Below are 27,180 nucleotides of genomic sequence, written 5' to 3'. Positions count from 1 at the left end.
GTAAGCATGATATTCTGATGGCTGCATTTCCCCAGAAGTACTACAGTAACGGGTACCAGCCAAGTGCCTTTAAAAGTTCACACAGAAGAAATCATCATTTCCCGAGAATAAGCGTTTATTGTTTCCCAAAGTCTAAAAGAAAAGCCTTCTCCTCCCGTGGCCATGGCAATGTCGGTGGAAGAATTAGATACTCAGATGGTAGCTTGCACATGGCACTGTTTTACAATAAGAAATATTTCTGGGGCTACTGGAAGTGCCTATAACAACATGTAATTTAAAAGCACTATGGGAGGAAAAGTGGGACTGGAAACACATGCATTCTTTCAGTGAAGCTGTCGTTGGGGAAAACACCAATGTAAAAATAGGCTATTTTTAGGACCTCAACATCTCCGCTCGGTGAATGCGTCTGAGTCATATTTTATGAAGACGACACACTTGGCTACTGTTGGGCTGTAGCTCCATCCAGCTGGGGTTGGGGGAGGCAGGGATTAAGTGGCATTCCATCCTGAACACTTCCTGCGAAATTGCTAGTACACTTCTGATTGCGAAATCTTTATCCTTGGTATTGACTGAAGTAGCAGGAAGAACATGACTTGACTTTTCAAATCCCTGGTAGATATACTGCTGCTCTTAAGCCTTTGAGTCATTCAGTTGGCCTCAGAAGTCTTAGGGAAGCTGTAAAAATTTCTAATTTCAGATTCTTAATTTTTCAGTGCCCTTAAAACTCCTGGGGTAGTTTTTTTAATGACACACATATAACAAGTAGATTTAATTCTCATGTTTTGACGACAGCGTCTTAGTGTCTTTTCTTTTTTATTTTTTTTTACTGAAGCACATAGCAAATCCTAAGGAGTTGAGAACGCATACCAGATGGGAGTTGGCTAAATCCAAATTCAAGACTGTGTGCTTTAAAGCAGTGGTCCCTGGTCTATCCTAGTTTGATTGGATAGTGGCTAGATAGTTATTAAGAGAAAACGACATGCCCAGCGTTTGATTGGACTCTGGTGGGTTTCAACAGAACAGAACAATAAGGAGTTTATCGCTAAATTAAGGTTATACAATTAAAGCATATAACATAAGACTTTTTTTTTTTAAATGAGGAAAGGGAACCCAGTGGAAAGAAGTTCCTTTTCCATGAGCATTGGCCATACAGACGCTGTCTACGTTTGTTTTTGGGAGTCTTTTTTCCTATGCATTTATGGCTCAGCCACCCCACACTCACCCTCAATGTGGTGAATATCCTTCTACATCTCTTTAATCGGATACATATAATTTTACATAAATGAAATGTTACTGACATATGCTTTTTTGTAATCTGATTCCACACCACCACCCCCCGAACACAATGTCGCAAATAACATTTTTTTGTCTGTAGATATAGATCTACATCATCATTTTATTGGCTGCGTAAAAGTGAATGATGTCACCAAATATTGAATCGATTTCTTTTTGAGGGGCATTTAAGTGGTTTCTGCGTTTTTCACTACTATCAATAGTGTGTTGTATATACATCTCTGGGTACTTGTCTGATTATCTCCTGGGAATCAAGCTCTAGAAATTACATTTTGGGTTCAGAGGGTATGTGCCTTTTGAGTTTTGATTCATGTTTTCAGCTACAAAAGAAAGAACAGGAAATCCAATTAAAGGAATAAGAAAGTATATAAGGAACTGATTATGTCCCTTAACAAGAAGTTTGGAAGTCAAGGCATTCTAGTGTTAAGTCAGCAACTCAGTAATGTCACTCACTGCAAGGTCTTTTTCTATATTGCTCATCTGGTATCTTCAGTGGTCGGCTCAGCCCTCAAGCTTGCCCCTCATGCTCACACAATGGCGCCACAGTTCCAGGCATCACATAACAATACTAGTATGAAGAAGGGCATTTCCTCCTAGTCATCTCTTTTTTTTTTTTTTTTTCACAAGGACACTATTTTCCAGAAGCTCCCAGCAAAATTTGCTTGGCATCATTTAGCCAGAATGGGCTGAGCAACTAATGGAAATCGGAGATCTGTCACCTCAGGAACGTCTTGGGGTGGGGAGAATATTAACAAACGATTTTCCAGAAAGTTTGTATTTTTACCATTGGTGCCTTCTTTCCCACCTTTTGACAATCTGATAATACACAAAGAATGATACCTTGGGGTTTTTCTGGGGTTTTTTTTGGAAGGGGGTATTTTTTTTTATTGAGAGATAATAATACCTTGTTTTTATATTAATTTATCTGATTATTGAATATCTTTTCAAATAGTTATCGACTGCTTTGGGCTCTTCTTTTATAAAATTGCCTGATTAGATCCCTTGCCCTTTCTTCATTCTTTTTCTTTTTTTTCTTTCTTATTGGCTTCTAAATGCTCTGGGTATATCAGGAAAAGTGAATGTTGTGTATTGGGATCATAGATATTGCTCATTTTCCCACTAATTTGTTATCTGTCTATTATGGTGGATTTTGCCAGACTGAATTTTTAATTTTTTGTAGCAAATTTATCAATTTTTCCTTTATGGTTTCTGGCTTCATGATCATGCTTTCAAGTCCATGCCAACCCAAAGATCAAAAAAAAGAAAGAAAGAAAGAAAGAAAGAAAGAAAGAAAGAAAGAAAGAAAGAAAGAAAGAAAGAAAGAAAGAAAGAAAGAAAGAAAGAAAAAAATTTCACCTGTGTTTTCTTCTAATGTTTCTTCTTTTGAGTGGCTAGCTATCTGTCCCAGAAAACGTTAATTAAATAATTCATCTTCTCCCCACTAACTAGCGAATGGCATCTTCATCACATACTAATTCCCATACACGGACACAATTTGTGGGCACCAGTTTTAAAAACGAGGTATTCAACCAGTATTTACTGATTTTCTCTTTCAGCATATGGCTGAAAGTAGAAACAGAGATAAAATTAGACCCCGTGTTAGTGTTTAATCATGCTTATGTCTATTATTAGTAAAAAGTGCAGGCATGTACCAAGAGTGACTGGTTTGATTCCCAAGTTGTCCACTTATAAAGACCGTGACCTCATAGGACCTCAAGCATAACACTTAGCTTCTCTGTGCTTCAGTTTTTTCTTAAGCGAAATAGGGTAATAATAATAGTACCTATTTCATAGGATTGATGTGATAATGAAATGAGTGAATTCATGTAAAATGATTAGAGTATGACTAGCTTTGCTTACACTTAGGGGTCTGGCATCACAGTGGTGCTTAAAGGCACAGCCTCTGGAAACAGACTGCATGGCTTGGAATTCTTCTCCCAACACTCACTAGTTGGATAACTTGGGGTCAGTTAGTTAATCTTGCCCTGCCTCAGTTTTCTCATCTGTAAAATGGAGATAGTAATAATAACATCAACTTCATAGGGATGTTGTAATGTTTAAATAAATTGATGCATGTAAAGTGCTTAGAGCAGTGCCTGACACTTAATAAGTAGAAAATATGTAAAAGCTATTTTTATTAGCCAAGAGGTGTCATCGCTACATTCCAGACCATTTCAGATCTTGACAATGGACTAGAGAAGGATGGAGAACGATTTGGGGGTGCTCACGGGAAACTTCCATTATTGAAAAAATCCATCTGAATAGGCAGAGGAGGTCATTTCCAAGAAATTCCACCTCTGGCTTCTACATTATTCTTTCTTTTGAGGTCATATTGGGGTTCCAGAGGAGACAGAAGCTAACACTGCCACCTGGTTTCATTTACACACAAACACTAACTCCACAATGATGTTTATAAAACATAACTAGACTTGGACGACCAGGTTTGCTCTCTCTTTCAATCCTGATATGACTTAGATTGAAAGAGCTTTCCAATCTAAGCTTTTTGTTTTTCAGTCTTCTTTTAACCAAAATGATCAGATAAATCAGGGACGCTTTGCATTTTGTTTTCTCCTCAATTATATCTAACTCCATCATTATCACCTTGACTGCAAGAAACATTTTTAGTGCGACCAGGGCATTTTCTCCCCTGTTCCCACCCCCTTTCTAAGCCAAGGGTAAACATTCTACATGACTGTGGCGACCTGAAACTCGGCATGTGGCCTCGGCTTGCTGCACGTTGCCTTAGGATCTGTGGTTTAGCTGGTGGGTGTGTGTAAGCCCACCACCCAGCATGCAGCCAGTCCGCTCTCGGAAAACCCTATAATTGCAGAGAGCTCTGCAGCTTGTTCCTTCAGCAAAGGGCTGCATGCTGACCATGAGGAGTGCCATGATGGGGTGTCTGCAGCATTCCCGCCAGCCCATCCCCTTCTGGTCACACAAGCTGTAGAGAAAGGACCAGGAGAATCCAATCTCTACTCACCTAAAGTAGGTCCTCAGTCGACAATGAATGTCTGTATTTATCCTTTCCGTGAAACACAGTCAATTTTTTCTCTAGTTTCTACCATACTATAGAAAACGGAACATTCTAGATGTGAATAACATTTACGTTAATAAATGTTTAAAAAAAAGAAAACTTTTACATTTCTTCTCGTTCAGACGCCTCCATTTTCTGCCAGTGTTTTATCGATCCAGATTATTAAAAAATATTTTTACAATGTACCTAAAAGATAAATGAGGAAAAGATTCCAGAATGATAAATGAAGATTTTGAAAGGGCGCATTTCAAATTGCATATCTCTAACTGCAATTTGTGCTTGAAAAAAAGCAAAGGATGTGTAAGAGCAAACTTCACATTGACTCGAAACCAATGAATCCTATGTGATAGGTGAATTTAGGATGAAAATAGCCAAAACTCCCCTAAGGGGTTGGGAAAAGAAGGACAGGCAGCCAGCATTTGGGGACAGACTGTATTTGGTAAGAGGAACCTCCCACCCTCCACGACCTCCCTCAACCAAGCTTGGATTTTTCTAATCATTTCTCTCCAGTTCTACCCATTGAAGGAACGAGAAAGCACACACATCCATGCCAGGCTCAATTTAAGACCTAGGTGAAAGTGAATGAATTGTTTCATTTGTAGGAAACTAGGTATTATTTCCTTGATCGAAACTGTTCTCTTATTTCTGGGAGAGTTTTAAGTTTTTAATGTCCACCACACAGACAAGCAAACGAAACTTGCTTCCAAGAGTTTGCTTCCAAACTAAACTTGATCCGTCTGACGCATCAAGTGAGTCAAGAGTGTAAACAAACACAGTAGATGGGAAAGGAGTCCTTTGGTCTTCAAATTGGCTGTAGCGTTGACTTTTGTCTTGTTTGATTCATGTTTCACTTTTCTTAACATGTCTTGGAGCAATAATGCAAAATGGACACAGAGACTGGTGTTCATTATTCTCTTATTTGTCAACATGACATATTCTCATAAACCTAGCTTTAGGGTGATGACGGTGTAGGAAGAAGATACTATATTCAGATTGTGCTGAAGAAGAAAAATCTTCTCTCTTATTGCTTTCATTTAATTAAGAATGTTGCTGTACTTATTGGAATTTGAAAAGTAAGGTACCACTGTGTGTTCTGAGAGGCAAATAACTGAGTCTAAGATCTGTATTGAGAATTTACATGCCTTAACTTCCACTGACCTAAAACCAAAATGCCTTAATTGCAATGCTGTTTGAGGCTTCATCCCTCCGCCTGACTGAAGAAGATTCTTGCATTTTTATTGTCTGCTGCTTCTTAGATATGACAAGCCAAAAGAGATACAGAACACATAGGTCCACTCGCTACGTCTTCAAGATTTTATGACAGAACATAATCAACTAGGCCCAGCAAGGCTAAATATTTATAACCACAGAAAACTCACTTGCTACCTAGGGACATGTGGGGAACAATGAATTTTCAAAACATCCTATAAGTAATAATTTTATTTTCCTTTGGAATTTATGAGGAGCTCTTTCCTCTCACTAGAAGAGACAAAGAAGCAGCAAAGAGCTTAGCCATGCATTTGAAATGCCTGAGTGTTTGCACTAGAATGAACCTCAGCAGATGGTGGGGCGGTCTCTGATGGACTCTGGGTTTGGATAGGGTCGCAGGTGTATGAGTGGCAGTTTAGAAAGCCAATGGCAAATTAGTGATACCACATATCCAACAGGGGGCCAGGAAAGTGGTAACTGGGACTGAGACTGGTACTGGAGAAATATTGGGGGGGAAAAATCTTTAAAAAACAAGTTTTTTTTCAGTGTAAGAAAGGGAATGAAGTAGGTGTGTTAAAACTGAAAAGAGCAAATATCTTTAGAATGAAGGCAGGCATGATTTACAGTCTTGTTAATCCTTCAGTTGTTATTTCAGAAGCTTTGTGAGAAAGCAAACAAATCTGGTGATGATTCAGTGCCTGCTGTGTGCACCTAATTCATGGATTTTAGGTCTTGAGTACATGCGTAAGTGTGTATGTATATCTCTGTGTGTGTGTGTGTGTGTGTGTGTGTGTGTGTGTGTGTGTGTGTGTAGCTTGAACAGTGTAGGGTTGGAGGGTATGGGGAAGTCAGAGGAGATGGAATACACGCCTTGGTCTCTGTCACTGAGGGTCTCATTGTCTAGATGGAACACAAGATGAACATGGCATCTGGAAAGAACAGATCCACTAACGCATATTCATGTAAGGTAAACTGATCATCTAAGCTCCTTGAATCTTCCTTGGAAGAAAGAAATTAGAGCATGAATGTGTTAATTTGTTAACAGAGGGACAGTAGTTGGGTCCCCGAGGACCAGGACCAAATGATAGTTACGTGGTTGAGGGGGTTTTCTCTGGAGTGAATCAGTGCTCTCACTTCCCATCATCCTGGGAAGAAGCACAACTTAAAGATCCAGTAAAGTGGACTTGAGATAGGAGTGGCCACAAACCCTCCCTCTCGTGGGATTCCAGAAGGCAGTTTTTCCTAAACCGAGACCTAGAGAAACCGGGGTCTGGAATTGGTAGGAGCCTCCCTTGTTCATCGGAGATTGTCCAGGCTCCAGGAGGGGTGCTGGCCATGTACCAGACTCTAGGGTGAGCCTACACCTGCAAAGCAATTTTACTATTTCTTTTCACTACTGTTGAATCTTCGATAAAGCCTTATTAAAAGCATTGGTCTAGTCTCAGGTGTAGTTTCGAAAATTAAGGCAAGGCTTGTGTCCATTCTCAGGACACAGTTATGTAGGCAAGAAAGAGCAGCGTCTGTCCTCTGTCCACAAACCAGAATTAGGTTGGCAGTGTCTGGGCCAGGAGAGGTGATCTCTCCAGGGTCACCAGCAGAGGAAGTGGCAGGGACATAGCAGTCGATGCAAGATCCAGAGCTGAGGAAACAGAACTGTTTGTTACAGAGCATACTGAAGACAGGGCCTCAGGAAGTACTCAGAAATACAAGGGGTCTTTCTGATGGAAGTGGGGTGATACCATAATAACCCGGGTATAAAAAGCAAGTGTGACCTTTCTTAGATATCAAAGGTGGTGACTCCTAGGTCATAGGGGTGAAAAATCAACAACTAAAACCAAGTACATTAGTCCATCCCTCATCCCCAGTTTTCTTTTCATGGTTTCAGTTACCCGCGGTCCACCATAGTCCAAAAATATTACATGGAAAATTCCAGAAATGGACAGTTCATAAATATTAAATTGCATGCTGTTCTGACGAGTGTGATGGACTCTCGTGCCTCCTGCTCTGTCCACCTGCATGTAAATCATCCCTTTGTCCAGCTTATTCACACTGCGTATGTTACCCACCCGTTAGTCACTTAGTAGCCATCTCAGTCATCAGATCCACTATCATGGTATTGCTGTGCTTGTGTTCAAGTGACCCTTATAGGAGCCTAACGCTGTGTCACAATGCCTATGTCATTCGCCTTACTTCATCTCATCACATAGTAATTGTCATCTCATAGCATCACAAGAACAAAGGTGAGTACAGTGCTATAAGTTATTTTGAGAGAAAGACCACCTTCATGCAACTTTTATTACAGTATATTGTCGTAATTGGTCTATTTTATTATTAGTTAGTGCTGTTAATCTCTTACTGTGCCTAATTATAAATTAAACTTGTATGTGTATAAAGGAAAACACATAGTCTGTATAGGGTAGAGTACTCCCTGTGGTTCTGGTATCCACTGGAGGTCTTGCAACGTATCTACCGTGGGTAAGGTGGGGGGGGATATTGTACTCATGTTATAGACTGCATCTGCATCCCCCCAAATTCACATGTTGAAACCTCATCCCCTACCCTCAATATGATGGTATTAGAAGGTGGGGTCTTTGGGAGGTAATTGGGATTAAATAAAGTCATGAGGATGGAGCCCTCATGAGTGGGACTAGTGCCCTTAGAAGAGTCAGGACAGCACTGGCTTCCCCTTTCTGCTCTCTGCCATTTGAGGGTGCAAAGAGAAGGCTGCCTCTGTAACCTGGAAGAGGGCTCACCAGAACTCCGCCAGGCTGGCACTCTGGCCTCAGACTTCCACCCTCCAGAACCGTAAGAAATAAACTGCTATTGTTTATAAGCTGCCCAATCTATGGTATTTTTATTATAGTCACCTGAAGGGACTAAGCCACTCAGGGAATGTAGAAGCAGTCACCTGAGTTGGGGGAGGATAGTGAGGTAAGGTTCATGGGAAAGGGACATTGGAAGTGGAGTTCTAGGGAAAGGAGGGACACAGAGAGGAAGAGTATCCCAGCTTCCAGCTGGGAGAAATCTGCGGGGCCAGGCTCTGCTGATAGCAAAGCCGCCTGATGTACAGAAGGTGCTTTCTGCACAGCCTTGCTCCAAGAGCCTCCCGTTTTGACCATTGTTTACTTATGCTGGAGCAGAATTACTCACAGTGATCTTATCCTCCTTGGATGCAGCCGGCCAGCCAGGCTCTGCCATCACGGATCAGTGGTCCTGGGTCTGTGTTAATATGGCACTGTGCGGAGAGAGATGCAATTCCGCGAACTCCTTTTTCTCATAGCTATTATTAGCCTGAGAGAGAAAACAAAAATCAGAAAACCGAAACATGGTGTTTCTGTGGTTCTGACCCCACCATCTCTGCAGGAATCCTTCAAAATGTTTCCCCATGTGGCCGGGGCATGCCCAGGAAGATGTCTAAGGTGTATGTGTCAGTTTCCAAGAGATGCTATAATAAAGCCCCACAAACTGGGTGGCTTAACCACAGAAACGCTTCTCTCACAGTTCTGGCAGTCCAAAACCAAGGTGTCGGCAGAATTGGTTCCTTCAGGATGTTCCAAGGGAGAGACCGTTCCATGCCTTTCTCCCAACTTCTGGTGTTTACCTGCAGTCCGTGGTATTTCTCGGTTATAGGTCCATCCCTCCAATCTCCCTCCGTCATCATACAGCCTTCTCCTCTCTGTGTGTCTGTCTCTGAATCTCCTCTCTTTCTCTTACAACTTTAAAGATAAAATCCAACAACCCCTAAGGAAATTTGGGAGGAAAAAAGATTTGCTTTAGACCACTATGAATTGTGAGGAGTGGAAAGACACTGTTTGGCTGACCTCTTTCCTAATGCGCCAACAGCTGCACTGGGGGCTTCCCACCGGAGTCCCCTTTTGTTCTTAAAATTCCAGAACGCTTGCCAGCACGGTTCTCCAACTTCCTCTTCTCAACCTATTTTAAAGACTCCATCTAGTGTGAAACTGTACACTTTACCATTAATTGCTGTTTTATATTGACAATTATCTCCTCAACCCCCCCCAAATTGCCCATTGTATATTTTTATTTCTAATGAGCTTCATGACTCTGTTTACCATCTTCAAACTTCTTTATTTGAAAAAGGTATGAGAGAAGTCTCAGGTACCAAATAAACCAGTGCATTAAACCAGTAAATCGGGAATGCCGCACTGGGCAACGCCAACACTTCTTTCCGAGAGTGAATGGCTTCTCAGCGTCTCTCCACACAATTCTGTGGGCCCCAGGTTCTTCCTGAACACAGGACACTAGTGGCCATGGGCTTTCCGTGCATCCTGCTTTTTGAGCCACAAGTGGGGTCTCCACATTCTGCCAGTAAGAGATTTTGTTTCTGCGGGCTGACTCCCGTCACGTTTTTGAGCAGACTTTCAGAACAAGAGGTGCAGTCAGTGAATGGCAACTCCCAGGCCCAGGAGGAAAGAAACATTTTTGACTTAGTAACAACCAGGGAGAGCTCCATGTTCTTTGTAACTCTGCCATCATGTAATAAGTGGGGGAGTTTCAAGAAAAAAATCAGTCGTGCGAAAAGGGGGGATTGTGCTATTAAGAGGCCAGTGCAGTGAATAAGGCAGTCTCCAAGCTCATTGACCAGAATTTCCTCAGTGCCTGTCTCACCATCCAAATCCACACAGCCCCAGCAGTTGTGTGCTCGGGCTTGAATATCTGTGGGGGCCATCCGGGTCCCTCAGCTGGCTGGGACTTTCAGCGCAGTGGCAGCCATCCTAGTAATATTGTGGGAAACTGGTTAGTTCTTCTACCTGATTCAGGGCCATTGGCTACTGCCCCACCCCCACCCCCCACAGTCCTCCTTTATTTCCACTCCGTTTCCTTCTCCCCCATAAGAACTCTAATACCCTCGCCCCTATTCTCTTGGGATCTTGCTGATTAACAGCACAGAATTAATGTCTATTGTTTCTTGAGTGACTGTGTGCTAGGCTGTGTGCTAAATGCCTTTCCATTTTTTATTAAATGGTTAAAGCAGCTCTATGAAATGGGTACTATTTTCCGCATTGGTGTGGGGAAGGAAGCTGAGACTGGACTTCAAAAGTCAGCCACAGATTCCACAGTGGGGAAGCACGATGGCACGATTTTCACTGTTCTGCGTAAATCCAAAGCCTTTCTATTTCACACCACTCCCTTGCTACTCTGTGGTATTAAAACCCAAGAGTCACATTCTCCCATGCTTCTTGGACTTGGAAATCCCTCAAAGGAGAAATTTATAAGATGGAAAGTACTTTTCATCCCTAAAGTTTCACATTTCATGTTACAGTCAGTTTTGTTTTCTGGATTCTTCCGTCCTAGTACAATGAGGTTCTTCTTTGAGTGTTCAGAGCACAGCTGGGAGAGAAATCAGCAGGGATATTTAAATCATCTTCCCCATCAGCTGATACTTAGCTGGGAAGCATTCAAGACTATGTAAAGATGGTTTAGAGTTCGTATCAACCCCCTTGCATGTACATTTATTTACACACATTTTGTGTACAGTCTTTGAGGGTTCCCAGTCCCCTTGACGCCAAGAGCCCCCAAGATAAGAATCCCTGTAAAGACAATCAACACTGAGTCAACAAGTTTTAAAAGGAGACGCTCCAGAAGTCATCCGATGCTCAAGGTTAGGCCCAGGCCATGATTATGGTGTGACTCTAGCTTTAAGACCCTCTTCTTCCCCTTCTAGCCATTCGCAAAAGAAATACCAAATTAGTCACCGCAGGCCTGGGCTCCAGAACACAACCTGTCACTTTGTCCTGGGCGGATGGGATGCAAGCTCTGGGCCACTTTCCAGTGTGGGCTGCAGAGTTCAAGGCCTGGCCCTGTGTCTCCTGCAGACCCATGTGGCTGCCACTCCAGAAATCTCCACCAAGGCCAGTTCCTCCAGAGCACTTTGAGGGTAGCATTCCCATCAGGGGACAAGGGGAGAGCTGACCGTGCCATGGACTACAAGCTGGTAGGTGGCCATAGGAAGGACCTGCTTGCCATACCCTGGAGCCCAGGCCTCCGTGACAGTGTTGTTTAGGGCTCCACTGTGAGATGCTGGTCTACTACAACCAGAGCACATCTGAATCTGTGGGCAGCCATCGCTCCTGAGGAACCAAGGAGCTGTTCTCCTCGTTTCCACCAGGCAAGGACAACAAGGAAAGCAAATCCCAAAGGATAAAGAAGTTAAAGCAATTCACACTGGCATATTTCCACCAGGAAGAATCTATTCTTTGCTTCACAAATCTATTTAATGGAATTGAAATTTTGACACCAGAGCCATCAAAATTCTGTTCCGATCAGGACGTCACTTTGCCTCCGGGGGTCATTCCACAATATCCCAGAAGTAGTGTCGGAGGTGGAAGCCTCACCACTGCGTCTGACAATGCTGAAGGAATGTGGGTAGCGTGGCCCCACGGTGTAACTCCTCAGCTTACGAAGACCTCGCTCTTTGTCTTGTCCAGGAAATCTCCAGGGATCAGCCCTGATGACCATGCTTCTCAAGAGCAGCAGTGACTACTTGCTGGGAACTTTATATCTCCATGTTTGGATCAATTTGGATGTTCCTCATTAGAGCAGGCCACAAAGTCATTCCCGTAACCAGTCTTTGGGCTGCTCTGGGGCAGAGCAGGTGGGCTCCTGCATCCCTGCCCATCCAAGCATCCTAGCGGTACAAGGTCAAGGGCCTGATCCTCACCCTGAACAAACAAAGTACTTCCTGTATGGAGTCAGAAACCAGAAAGGCTGGAGCCAGGAGTCGGATCACCAGGAAAAGTGTAAAGCTGAAACTCACCTTCACCTTGGCATTACCAAGTATTAAATTAATCCTGCCTTTTGTTTTCTTAAAATAGGGTCAAAGTAAGCCCTTCTGACGCAACTGGTCTAGAGAAGACTGTTTCACAAATAGTTACAGAAGAGCTTTGCACGTTCCCCTGTGTCCTTTTTAGAAGATTTTAGAGCAGTCCTGCAGCATAATATAGACAAGGAAGATCGTGGCTCCTCTTATTACATTAACACGCTTTCACCTCAAGGTTGTTGTGTAGAGAAAGGTGTCACAGTGCCTGGTGACTGCAGTCCCTTTAGAGCCACAGTGATTATGACGTTTGATCATATCTTAAGCAAATATTTGAATTATTTTAACAAATGTGTGGAGGAAAGTGAATCAGAATGTGTGTGTATGACAGAATACATCAGAGCTAATGATAACAAAGATTGATTGCATTTGGTTAGTAAACTTGAAAGTACATTTCAGTGATTCAATCTACTGAAACAGCATTTATTTATATTTGTGCCCTAAATATTTCATAATAAATTTCTTTAAAGTATATCAGTCACTATAAAACAGGGAAAGCTCTGATCAGTATATAATAGAGGTGCTAACCATTAAAAGAGGGAAGACCCACCCCTGGCTGAACCAAGACACTTCAGAAAGACAGCGGCATTTGAACATTTCAAAGAATGTCACAAGAAAGGCTTTTTGGAAAACGTCATAAAGAAACCAAGTTAGCCTTCCTTAGAAAACAACTCTGAAGAATTTTAAGGACTGAAAGAACTCTTTTTTATGTGGAGAAAGCAGAAGTGTTCTTATTGCCCAATTTCAGCCTGACAACTCAAAAACAAAATAAAACAGAAGAGTGGAGTATAACTCCACACGCGTGTACTCCATGACTCTTTCAAAGTATTGCAAGTTGCTGTTCTCAGAGCTTCATTATGATAAAATAAGTCATTTTGCTTTCTCACAAGGGAGTCATCTAATTCCTTTAATTAAGAGGAAGTACAACAGTTATTCCACTCTGAAGGCCTGGCACGTGCTACCTCACAGCCCGGAGAAATGTATTTACACAGTCTTGTTGGTAAGACACCTTGCTATTCCGTCTCCACACACCCTGCATATTTCTGTTTCCGCCACCTTCCCATCAACACCTCATTAAATGGAACACCTGCTTGAGTGAACACTGAGCCACTGTGTCCAACATAGAGCTGAACGCTGTCTCCTTCTGACCTCAGTTCCTGTGAAGAATGCATTTGCAGGGTGGTCAAGGAGACGCCTGAGCTAATCTGTGGTGTCTGAGGAGTCCACAGTTCTGGTAATAAGGGATGGGAGTCAGAGTACTGCACCTGGAGATAGGATGTCTGGATTTGGGTCACCGGCTCCAAGCTGACCTTCCAAGTCCCCGAGGCCTGTTCCCTCATCTCCAAAATGCAGTTCATCTCAGATGAATTTTGTACTTCTCCCAACTTTCAGAATTGCATCACTCTGTTTTTTGCTCTAACATTCACTTCAACTAAATTCCTTTAATGCCATTATTGAATCTCTCCATTACACAATGGAGATGCTATTAAGATGATCTTGTAAATGAATACCAGGCATTTTCCAGTAAGCCCCACCACCACACACACTTTCTAACCAACTTTGCTTCCTCACAAGAACTCTCTCTGTTTCGTTCAACAGACGAATGACTTTCCCTCAGTGACAAGGAACAAGTGATTGTTCACAAAACTGGATGGCTGGACACACACAAGCCCAGTGTGGTGGTTATGTCACCGATTCAGAGTCAGAGGGTGGGGCTCATATTCAGGCTCCACCATTGAACTGGTTGTGTAATCCTAAGTGACTTAACTTCTCTGTTTCTGAGTTTCTCCAGCTGTAAAATGTGGAGGGTAAAAATAATAACCACCTCATGGGGCTATTGTGAGGATTAAATAAGTTCATATTTGTAAGGCACTGAAGATCATGCCTGATACAGAGTAAAGACTAGATGGGTGATGGATAGATAGGTAGGTAGGTAGATAGATAGATAGATAGATAGATAGATAGATAGATAGATAGACAGATAGACAGACACTAAGCAAATGAGCAATCAATTAGATCTTACTTAGACATTAGAAATGCACTTTCTTAGATGTGAAAGATCTGCCTCACCTATAGAATATATAACATCTAACTCATTATGAGCAAAATGGATATTATTAAACAGCAGTACCAGTAAATGGTCTAAGAACAGGTCATAAAAGTAGCCTTCTAACAATTCACAAATCTAAGCATTTCAGCCACAGGATTAATAGCTTGGTATTTGCAGTACCTGACAAAGATCCCTACAACCTCAATGAACGTTCAACAAAAAGCAAGCTCAGTAAATATTTAATATGTATAATTAAGTTAAATTAATTAATTTAATGATTTAGTTTGTTGGCTGCTGTTCTGTAATGATTTTTTTATGTGTCCGAGAATGTAAAGGTGGTCCCTTTCAAACATGCTCAAGAAATGGTGTCCTGAAAGTCACCATTATTATTGTTTTGTCCAAACACAGCCAGTGACCTTGAGAATAAGTGGAAACAGAAAACAGATATTAGCAACAGAATAAAATAGAGGCCCGCCATAAATTTAGGGAGGCAGTAGGATCAGCCTTACTGATAAAAGTCATTAGTAACAAGTCTTTGCTCAACAAAGTCTCAGGGGGATCTGCAGCCCTACTTAAGGTGGTGACACTGTCGTATATCTTGGCACACAGTGGAAGTTCTAAGTACCTTTCTTGCCTGCACTGCTGATTCTTTTTAAGGTTAGCTTCTGAGTTTGGTAGCTTTGAAACTGAGTGGCTGACGGTCGTGAGTGGGATGTGGCTGTCCAAGTAGTCTCACACTCATCTGTGTCTTTCCACCATGTCAGACTTTATTAGGACAAAGCCATGGATCTAGTCCTACTGACTCGGTTTCCCACGGGCATTAACCAAGTCTCCGGCCAGAGGACAGTCTCCAATAGTCGAGGTAGAGCCATTTCACAAAAGAGGGTCACACAGGTTTGCAAGCGATAGGGTTAGTTTGGCAAGGCAAACAGAGTCTTACAGAAGATGGATGGGACAGAGTTTGGTGTTCAGCGAGAGTCCCTTTTGTACTGGGGTGTGTAGTGTTGGGTGTCAGGCCGGGCTGGTGAGATGGGTAGGAGGCAAGGCTTCAAGCGCTCCGTCTGAGACGAGTGCTAATGTGGCCATCAGCTTGTCAGTTGAGGTTTGAGCAATGAGCTGTCAGAGAGCTCTGATTTTATGCCCAAGACTGGCGGTGGTGCCCCCATGTACAGTCCAATAAAGCTATTCAGATGGTCCCACTCCACCCTGTGTCTGGAGTTACCTGGTTAGGGCGGTCACTGGGTACACCTTTCACTTGACACTCTGGCATGACTGTCACTTGGTAACTGACATAGCTATCAGAATTATCAATGTCCATTTTGTGTTCATAATTAATGCTCTACACACTGACAAATGTTATCAATTTTATACAGTCTGCATCTGATTAGGTTTCATGGTCCAAAGTCGTTCAAGATTCACCCTTCTCATTGCTTTGGTGTCTTTTCCTAAGGCCAAAGGGAAATTTTACGAAGGTGACTATTTGGATGAATTACCCTTTGTTCTTGCTTAGAGTAGTTTAATTTCCATTCATCCTAGCAGGTGTTTTTTGGGGCATGTAATACAGAGATGCAAAAGGGAACCATTAATAAAGATTCTTTTAAATTGCCTGTAAATGTGGCCCACCATGGGTAGAGGGATCTCACATCTCGTTGCTCATCATTAGTTTATGCCCATTATTAGAATGTTTATGGGACACGGCTAGACCCATTTGGATCAATGAAGCCTTGGTTTAAAAAAGGGAATTAATATTAGGGAACCTTATGAACCAGTATTTTCACTTATTGAAAGAGATTATAAACTGAAATAAAAATGAGATGCGATTTTTACTCATCTCTCTGCCCCAAATTCAAAAGTTGGCTGTCATACCACGTGGCTGATTGCAAGGCGCTCTTTATATTGTGGGGGTGTAAATTGGTACAACCGCTATGAAGGGTAAAACTTGCAGTATCTATTTATTTTTAATGTGCATGACTTTTGAGACAACAATTCTACTTCTAGAAGTTGACCTTATAAATATTTGGGCAAAATATGCAAAATACGTTTTCGTATTAGCAACACATTCAAATACCCATCGATAGGGGATAGATTAAAAGAAATATTTCAGACAGTGATGTACTATTTACAGTTGTAAATATGTTACCATTTGTGATATGTATTACATATACATTTTATATATGTAATATATATTCAGGCATAAAATTTTACCATTTGTATGTGAGATACATATCACACAAATGGCAATATTTGATGCCTGAGTGTATATATGTGTGTGTATATATATATATATATATATATATATATATATATATATATATGTAACATATTTACAATTTATTGTCTGGAATATTTCATTTAATGATGATATATATGTATTTACATACATAGATAGCTTCTCATTTCAGACTAGCTCTAAATGCTTTACCTAGCGTTATCTCATTCATTCTGAAGACAACCCTGCCAGGCACGGAAATCCTTAAATTTTGTGTAACTTTTACAGATGAGAAAGAGTCATCAAAAACCTGCATAAGATGTGAAAGAACGTGGCAAGGCTCTGTGCTTCCACAACCTGCAATGAGCTCTAGAAAGCACGGTGCCCCAGAACATGCAGGTGGTAGGGCTGAGGTTGGTATTCTGGCACATTCCTAGGGTGCCCTGCTGGTGCCAAGCTCGGAATCTCTACAAATCCCTTTTACTCCCAACAGTAGAGCCGGTGACAGGTGGCAAACCTGAGAGGTCAGGCGAGTTATTTTGTATTTCTCTCCATCATCTGCCCAGAGCACTCTGCGTATGCCTGACACCAATTTCACTGCCTGTGAGTTTTGAAAGTCTTGAAATTCATCCTTATGAACAGGCAGGGCATGAGGGTGTGAGAGGCAGGGCTGGAGTGGGATGGGTGGGACAGATGTGGAGGAATAGAACCTTTGTACTTGTCAGAGAGGCTGTCCAAATCGAGAATGCACTGTGAGTAGGGAAGACAAGGTTGGTTGTGTAAGCCGTCTGACACAAACATGGAGAGAATAGGGCAGACACTGCTGGCATGGTCTGCTGATACCACTTCCCTGATCCATGGCTGTGCCAGCCTGCGGGGGGCCCTATAGAGGCAGGCTTTTAAATTAACGTCTGTCCTGCGAGAGGCAGCTAGATCAGACAGGCAAGCTTCTGTAATGATAGGCCCAGACAGGCAGCAGTCTGTAGGGCCATCAAAAGAGCCTGTTTTACTTAAACAAGCATAATGCCTTTAAAAAAACTCATCTCTCTTTTTAGTTTTAGGGTAAGGCAGAAGCTTGACATACAAATACATCAATAGGACATTAATATCAGTCTCTTATACACGTATTGTTGGGGCATGGGGGTTGGCACTATAAACTGGGTATAAGGGACATAATTGAGTGATCAGAATAAAAGCCAGTGATTTTGCTTTAAAAAAAAAAATCTCAGCAATCATTTAATCCTTGTTTCAAATTGCTGCTTAGATTCACCAATTGAGGCACGAAAATGGTTAACTAGGTTATCTTCATGACCAATTCTGATCAACTCGATGGTAGTCTGATCCACTGCTTTGTACCTGACCTTCAGATAAATGGTTTTGCTGAGTAGAAAATCACTGCACCAGGACAGACAAAGAAACCATTCCAAAAAAACGTTTTTTGCATATTCAATTGCCTACTGCCTTGGGTTTGCACACCACTGTACTTCATAGAGAAAGTTTGGTATGAATGGAACTGTGGTCTAGTTGAACCATAGATCTTACCTGTGCCAAGTACTCATACTTTTGTAATATAATATAATGTAGTACCGGGTCTTATATATTAATTTTGCTCTAAAAGACACATTAGAGTTGATTGTCTGGCTAGGTCTTATTTTCGGGGAAACATGGTAGTTCTCTCTAGAAGGATGGTTTGCCCCCAGTTTCCTTAGGGAGGGCTGAGGGGTGACTGGCTTCTTGTTCATACAGAGAATTCAGCCAATGCCCCCCACCCTCCAAAGACTTTCCTTTTACCTAAGTCCCATCACCAAAATGTTGAGCCTGTTGGAGGAGATTTTTCATAGACGTAGGAGAGGGAGATGGTCGCCTGAGAGTCAAACATAAAGAAACTCAACATGTAAAAACATAACCATAAATGTTATTATTTAAATGTGCAGAATGAATTCTACTGTTTGCCTACCATAGCAGGCATGTCATTGATTAATTGTTCTCCACTAGCGAGCCCTGGTGCTGTGAGTCAGATCCTTGTCTGGTGGTCACTAAGCTTTGATCAATGGGTCAAGTGTATTTTTTTCCAACTGTGATGTATGCCATCAAAGTGATGTCTGTGGGGTGGTATCAGGATCTTGTGCTGCCGATATTGAGTCCTTGGCTGCCACATCCTCAAACCAAGTGGTCTCTGGGCTCAGGCCCCTAGGATACATCATGGCCCCCAGCCATGCACCTGTCACTGTTGCTGCAAACCCCTTCCTCAGGGGGTGTGTTCAATACCTCACTCATTCTTGATCATGGCCTTCCCTGTGGGGTGGCAGGAATGTTCTCCTCTCCTCTATTTTCAGTGAGCTCTCCCTTATCTCCCAAGTCCTGGAGTAAGTGCCGCCAATAAGGAAGTATACTCTTCTTTTATATACTCAAGAAAAGATAGTACAGTAGTCCCCCTTTATCTGCAGTTTCACTTTCCATGGTTTCAGTTACCCGGGGTCACCAATGGTCCAAAAACATTAAATGAAAACATCCAGAAATACACAATTCATAAGTTTTCAACTGTGTGCCATTCTGAGAGGCATGATGAAATCTCTCGCCATCTGGCTTCATCCCACCCAGGACGTGAATCATCCCTTTGTCCAGCGTCTCCACACTATGGACATTCCCCGCTCATTAGTCACTTAGTAACCATCTAGGTTATCAGATTGACTGTCAAGGTATCACGGTACCTGTGTTCAAGTTATCCTGATTTTACTTAATAATGGCCCCAAAGCCAGTCACATAACTTTTATTACAGTATATTGTTATAATTGTTCTGTTTTACTATTAGTTATTGCCATTCATTCACTGGAGGTCTTGAAACGTACCCCCTGTGGATAAGGGGGGATACTGTATAAAATTACAGCACATCTTGCCATCTCTTATCCAGATTGTGAGGTCTTGAAGAAGGAGCGAGGTGTCAATCTTCTTAGCAGAACTAATACTGGTCCTAGTATTTAGCCGAGTTGCTGAATAAATACTTGTTGAAAGGACGCATGAATAAATGAACGAATATATGTTCAGATTTCATATAATCATCAACAAAATTTCTCATAGTTACCAAAAATATATATCAATTAGACAGAATGTAGTTACTAAAAAAACTTCTGCGTTCAATCTGCCCAAGTCATCTTTTGTCGTATTCTCATATACCAACCAATAAGCACTGACAGCAGTGAGTTTGCCTTTTAATAATGTATCTTCAGCCACTTCCTTGCCTTCCGACTGGTGTGGTCCTCCTGCTTCTAGGGAACCAACTTACCCCACGTGACTCCTATCATCCTCTGACACCATCGTGAATGTGTCTTATGAATGACATCCATAACCCACCACCAGTTTCCTCATTAGCTCTTCATGCTAATTCCCTTCTGGTCAATTTCTCTCTTTGGGAAATGGTGAAAGTGATTCCGTTCCCAAAAGTAAGATGTTCTTAATACGGCCTCCTCAGATGCCTAGCTGAAGGATGCCAACCACTGACATTGCCCAAAGGATGTAGTTTCTTGTTCTTGAAGTTTTATGTTTATATTCTCGGACAAGCTATTGTTATGGACTGTCCTTAAAGCCTGAGAAATTGTCTTAGAATATAGCCATGTAAAGCCATTACTGGGACTGGAAAACTGACTGCCTTAAATGAAAAATATTAACTGTTCTCTATTGGCTAATCCCGGGTCCATCCCAGGAAAAGGATTAATGAAATTGACAAGTATATCTTTTATGGCATTCCAGCTATTTGAAATGTTTTGTCCAAATGTAATTCACAAGGAAAGAGGCTGGAGAAAACCTGATTTTGAAAGCCCTCCTGAGGTTTCTGGGAGACCAGAACGATATTGCATCTATTTAACACCTTTCTTCCCCAATAGTCTCCCAGTTATATGTCTGATGGTTCAGCCATCGCTCTCTTACCTGGTGAGAGGAGGTGTCTGGCTTTTTGAGTACCTTCAGGACAGCTATAGTTTTAACAGAAGATGGCAACTACATAGCGATAGCTAATGGAGTCTTTGTTGCTGACAGCGCTTGCTCTGGTCATTGCATGAAATGCAGACATGGCAAATGCATTAGCTGATCGGAAGATCTGTGAATATGAGTTCGCTCATCAGCGAAATATATTTTCTATACGTTGTTAGCTATTGGAGCCATTCATCACAGCATTGTCCCCCGCCCCCGGTGCCTTTGCCTAACAAGAAATGCCTGTCGTGAAGCCCACTCCAGTTCTTCTATTAGAGGAACAAAAAACAGAATCCAAACCATAACTCAAAGAACATTTATGTACAATTTATGACCGACTGTCAAGCCAAACTACTCGGACAGACTCCAAATCTGCTTTAGAAATAATACGATGCTTTTTGTCCATTTTTTCCTTTGTCCTTTACTTTATGGCTGCTTCGTTTGAATGTTAAATGCTAGATTAAGTGGGTCTGTCTCTCCTTTGGGAAAATGAAAATTCACAGGAAGATATTAAATTGGAGCGTTTCATCTGCTCCCACTTTAGAGAGCTCTGACAAGAAGAGGGGAAGTTTTATTACAGAGCAGAGACGTATTATATTTATAGTTCCTTCTTAAGTTCATGTGGGCTACCGTCTTCTTTGTCATCAATATTGACTACTGAATGGTCCCATCCTATTTGGAATCAGATACTGGAGTTTGCATGGGTCGTGCAGCTTGGAAATTGTAGACCAAGACTGTTTTTTTATAGGACAGCAAGAATGGCCACCACAAGCTTGACAGGCATTCCTGAGAGATTTTCTCAGCCCTGAAAAATTGTCCACAACAGTGGTCTTTCTTAGCATATAGGATTTTAGCCTTGAAAGAGAAAGGAATTCTGACACATGCTACAACATGGATGAACCTTGAAAACATTAAGTGAAATATCCAGACACAAAAGGACAAATACTGTATGATTTCACTTACGTGAGGTACCAAGAGCAGTCACATCCATAGAGACGGACAGTAAAATGTTGGTTACGGGGGTTGGAAAGCAGAGAGTATTGGAGAGTTATTGTTTAATGGGTACAGAACTTCAGTTTTACAAGATGAAAAAGAGTCCTGGAGATTGGTGGTACAATGATGTGAGTGTATTTAACACTACTGAACTTTACACTTAAACACAGTGAAGATAGTAAATTTCATGTTATGTGCGTTTTACCAGAATTCAAATTTTTTTTTAAGTAAAAAAAAGAAGCAAGATTTGGAGGCAGCAAAAAAGAAATGACATTTGCAAGATTTAGCGGATATTCTTTAACTGGCAGAAGCTTGAGGAGTTGACACAAGAGATTAAATTTTTTCCTTGATGTTTATCTACTCTTGCAGAGGAGGGGGTGGGGAGGACAGAGGACGGGGGAGAGTGTAAGGGATCTAATAATATTCCAAGGAAAAATGTAGTGCCCCCACGACTTTCGTTTCCTTGTTTTTCACAAGACTATGTGCTTTTCTGTCATCGCATACAGCACAAGGTCTGATGCGTGTTTTACAAAGAACTATTGATGGTGTGTCTGTGTGAATTGCCCTAGCCTTGGTCACAGCCAACTTTTGTGGGACCCACTGCCCCCGTTCTACAATACACTCCAGTGTGCTGGGCCATTTATGAAAGGTCAGAAATGAACTGAGAAATGGCTAGAGTCAAAAACATGTGGCCCTATAAATATCAGAGTCAGACGGTTGCTTTATTCCGTTTTTTCCCACTCTGCCTTTCCCCCCCATCTCACTGTCTCTCTCTTTCACCCACTGTTGAGTTTCCTTGTTTTTCGCCCAGCACCTCAGACTGTGAAGTTATAAAGAGCAGGCAGTGGCCCGAGTCTTCACCTGGTGACATCGCGCTGTGCCCAGACTGGTCCCGCAGCACCATTCGTATAGCTTTTTTTTTTTTTAAAGTCCTTTAAGATTTCTGGCTACAAAGCTCCGGCAATACAGTCTGCGATGTTCTGTTTTGTTTCAAGGGTTTCCACGTCCCATTAGTGACAATTCTGCCTTGCAACTAAATTTGACGCCTGCCGTGTTTTCTGAGTTGAGGGTTTGCAGGTTTGGGCTGTCAGCCTAAGAGCCAATCAGAACGCGCATGATGACTTTAGCTGCCAAACTGGAAGACTTTGAAGTGACGCTGGAACACCTGCTCATGGACGTGTTTGTAAGTAAAGGCTTTTGCTTATTCCATGCACAAGGGGTCCTCCTCTTCAGCCACTTCCTTGCCTTCAGCCACTTCCTTGCCTTGTCACCCCCACAGTCCTTGAGGCTGTCCCCATTACTGAATCTGATTCTATCCCACAATTGTCCAGTTCTCACACAGCATCCTTACTTCTTAATCATGTGCCTTGGAGGGAGAAAACTATAAAATCGCTAAATGCCTGAGTGGGGCGGGATGGTCTGTACAGATTGCACAGCAGAGAAGTGGCTTTTTAAATCAAGTAACTTCCAGGGGTCTGAAAAATGGGGTGAACATAAAACAGTTGCCAGAAGAGGAAAAAAAGCAGCTTCAGTACGCATTCTCTGGGAGAATCAGATTTGTGAAGTGAAGCGATCGTTCCAGAAAAAAAAAGGGGGAGGGAGGGCTGAAAAGAGTGTGTTTTTCAGATGGAGAGTGTTGAGGGCAGGATAGAGTGAGAACTTCACTCTCCACAGAGCCCCAGCACCTGGACTCCTGCCATTTCTGTAGATATTAGGTTACCAAGACTTCCAAAGGAATTGATTTTATGGGATGAGACTGTTTGACTGACTCATTTTTAAAGAAAAACCAGCTGACAAGGACATTTCTGTTCCTGTGATGATTTTAGAAACCCCATCTTTGAAAACCCTTGGTATTCATAGCAACTAAAACGTCGCTTCTCCCCCAAACCAACCACAATCATTCTTCATCTTTTCTCAGGGTTTTTTGTTGGTGACGGTTCTGTCCATTTTGTATTATTGATGGGGTTTGGGGAACTACAGACTGTGTGAAACATGCAGGTGGTAACACAGCTGAAAGGTGTTCTCCTTCCAAGAACAACACTGGCGCTGCCCTGGGAAAGGCAGCTGTGGTACAAGCCAGTCTGCCTCTCGAATCTGGAAAAGACTGTGGCGGGTGGGCTCGTGCACCATACATCACGGAGTCCCTTTCAGGAACCTTTCAGGAAATGGTGTGTTTTGGCAGACGGCAGAGTCTGGGCTTTCTTTTTTCTCTTCATTAATTTATAATTTGTCTTCAAATTGAGGCACCATTCTACTGGCAGGATTCCTAGAGGGAATTAGCCTTTCCAGGGCTGGGTACGGGGTCTCAGTGACTTGCATTCATTTGACCATAGGGTCGGGAGTTATGCCTTAAAGAAGAATGTGTCAGGAATGTGGAGCATGCTCTGGATTTCCAGTGATGGGAGATTCATGGCCAGCAGTGTCCTTACTTTATCTGTAGTACAAATAGAGATTGAGCAGCAGGATTGGGGAGTTTCTCTACCAGCTGATGTCCTCTGCCCAGCACCTCCACTTTCACGGTGAGAGTGTGGTAGGGTCGCTTGTGGGGGCAGTCTGTGGCATACCAAAGGGCTGCTGTGAGTTTGGTCATCTCTGGGGGAAAATTAATGAGAGAGTGGTTTAATTAAATACCACAAAGTCATTAATGTATTCCCCTTCTCTCCTTAACTGCCTCCACCCCCAGGCTGTTTCCCCAATACTTACGCCACCAGGATCTTGTTTGGAAGCTCCCAGGTACACTCCCTCTTGGAAGGGAATGCAGTCATACACACCATCCTTTTCTGTAAATACAACCCATAATGTCATGGCCCCTGTTGAGGTCCTGGCTACCTCTCATTTGGACTAACCATCTAAATGTTCTCCTGCATTAAGTATCTCTCCTCCAATCCACCCTACCCTTATTATCTCCAGAGCAAGTGCCCCACACTCTATTTTTCTAATTAATAAAAAATAATTGTTCAGACTAGTTTTAGGTTCACAGCGAAACTGAGCTAAAAGTTCAGAGATTTCTTATACAGCCCCCGTCCTCTCCTACATACACCCTACCTCACTATGGACGTCCTGAACAAGAGTTGTTACAATCGATGGACGTACAGTGATTGACACATCATTACTCAAATCATTGGTTTACATTAGGGTTCACTCTTGGTATTGTTCACTCTCTGGGTTTTGACAAATGTATAATGACATGTATCCATCATTATAATATCATACAGAGTTGTTTCACTGCCCTAAAAACCCTCTGTGCTCCAGCTATTCATTCCCCCCTTCCCTCTAACACTTAGCAATTATTGTTTTTCTTACTGTCTCCATAGTTTTGCCTTTTCCAGAATGTCAGAATCATATAGTACATAGCCCATTCAGATTGGCTTCTGTCACTTAGCAATACGCAGTTAAGTTTCTACTACGTCTTTTCATGGCTTGCTAGCTCATTTCTTTTTAGCACTGAATAGTGTTCCATTGTCTGGATGGACCACGTTTATTTATCCATTCATCCTCTGAAGGACATGAGTGAATAAAGATGCTATAAACATCTGTGGGCAGGTTTTGTGTGGACAAAGTTTCAATTCATTTGGGTAAACACAAATGAGCTCCATTGCTAGATCGTGTGGTAAAAGTATGTTTAATTTTGCAAGAAACTGCCAAACAGTCTCCCAAAGTAGTGGTGCCATTTTGCATCCCCAGCAGCAGTGAGTGAGAGTTCTGTTGTTCCACATCCTTGCCAGCATTTGGTGTTGTCTCTGTTTTGTATTTGTGCCAATCTAATAGGTGGTACCTCATTGGTAGTATCTTCAATAGGTAGTGGTATCTCATTGTTGTCTTAATCTGCAGTTCCCTAATGATACCTCATGTGGACCATCTTTCCATATGCTTCTTTGCCATCTGTATACATATCTTCTTTGATGAGGTGTTTCTTCATGTCTTTTGTCCACTTTTTAAATCTGGTTGTTTGTTTTCTTATTGCTGAGTTTCAAGAGTTCATTGTATATTTTGGATACCCGTTGCTTGTCAGATATGTCTTTTACAAATATTTTCTCCCGGTCCATGGCTTGTCTTCTCATTCTCTTGACAGTGTCTTTTGCAGAGCAGACATTTTTCATTTTAACGAAATTTAGCTTATCAGTTATTACTTTCATGGATCATGCCTTGGTGTTATATCTAAGAAGGCAGGAACATATCCAAGATCGTCTACATTTTCTCCTATGTTATCTTCTATCTTTTGTGTTTTACATTTGAGTCTATCATCCATTTTGAGTTAATTTTTTGGGAAAGAGATGAGGTCTGTGCCTCGGTTCAGTTTTTCTGTATGTGGATGTCCAGTTATTCCAGCACCATTTGGTGAAAAGACTATCTTTGCTCTATTATACGACACTTGCTCCATTGCCAAACCACTTGACTATATTTATGTGGGTTTCTCTGTTCCATTAATCTATCTATTTTTGCACCAACACTACACTGTCTTCATTGGTGTAGCTTTATGGTAAGTCTTGAAGTCAGGTAGTGTCAGTTCTCTGAATTTGTTCTTTTTCTTTGATATTGAGGTGACTAATCTGGGTCTTTTGTCTCCTATATAAATTTCAGAATCAGTTTGTTGATACCCACAAAATAACTTGCTGGGATTTTTATTGGGGTCGTGTGGAATCTGTAGATAAAGTTAGGAACAACTGACATTTTGAGACTATTGAGTCTTCCTTTCATAAACATGGAATATGTGTCCATTTATTTAGTTCTTCTTTGATGTCTTTCATTAGAGTCTTTTCATTTTCCTCCTTAAGGTCTTATATTTTGTGAAAATTATACCTAAATATTTTATTTAGGGGTGCTAATGTAAATGGTAATGTACCTTTATTTTCAAATTCCACCTGTTCGTTGCTGGTATAGAGGAAAGCAATTGACCTTTATATACTAAGCTTGTATCCTATAACCTGGCTATAATAGCTTACTAGTTCCTGGAGTACATTTTTCAATTCTTTCAAATTTTCTACATGGGCAATCATGTCATCTGTAAACAATGACAGTTTTATTTTTTCCCCAATCTGTATAGCTTTTATTTCCTTTTCTTGTCTTATTGCATTACCTAGGACTTCCAATACAACGCTGAAAAACAGTGGTAAGAGGGACATCCTTGCCTTATTCCTGATCTTAGTTGGACAGTTTCACGTTTCTCACCTTTAAGTATGATGTTAGCTGTAGTTTTTCTGTAGATATTGTTTATCAAACTGAGGAAATTCCCCTCTATTCCTAGTTAATGAGGGTATTTTTATTTGTTTGTTTGTTTGTTTTTTTCATGAATGGACGCTGGAGTTTGTCAAATGCTTTCTCTGCATCAATTTCTCTGGTAAATATTTCCTCCTGAGGGTAGATCTTGTTAAGAACAGATGCTCGGACGTACCTACATGTACACATCCCTAAAGAATATTGAGAGTGAGCTTAAAAGTTGCACGGACTTGGGTCTCAATCCCAGCTCAGCACCCTTCCTGGGCGTGTGACTGTTGGCAAGAGTTTAATCTTTTTCAGCTTTGATTTCCTCATCAATACACTGTAGTTAATACTACACAGTTTACAGGAGTACAGTGAAGATTTAAGGG

The 27,180-nt window shown here is 41.7% G+C and overlaps 1 protein-coding gene across 5 annotated transcripts in view; it reads left to right on the top strand.

The window, feature by feature from the left end:
• FRMD4A (FERM domain containing 4A) overlaps positions 1-27,180 on the top strand; it is a 565,607-nt gene that overhangs the window by 221,681 nt on the left and 316,746 nt on the right. The window contains exon 1 of one of the 5 annotated variants that reach the window (XM_074324780.2): positions 22,754-22,775. The exons of the other annotated variants lie outside the window; for them this stretch is intronic. Coding sequence (XP_074180881.2) covers positions 22,764-22,775 — 12 coding nt within the window. The 5' untranslated portion in view covers positions 22,754-22,763. Of the gene's footprint in view, positions 1-22,753; positions 22,776-27,180 lie in introns of those variants that run through there. 5 annotated transcript variants of the gene reach the window in all.

This window comes from Rhinolophus sinicus, chromosome 1 (genome assembly GCF_057876585.1).
Source record: "Rhinolophus sinicus isolate RSI-liver-muscle chromosome 1, RSI-T2T, whole genome shotgun sequence".
NCBI lineage: Eukaryota > Metazoa > Chordata > Mammalia > Chiroptera > Rhinolophidae > Rhinolophus > Rhinolophus sinicus.
Note: the sequence above shows the minus strand (reverse complement) of the source record. Positions and strands in the feature narration are given on the sequence as shown.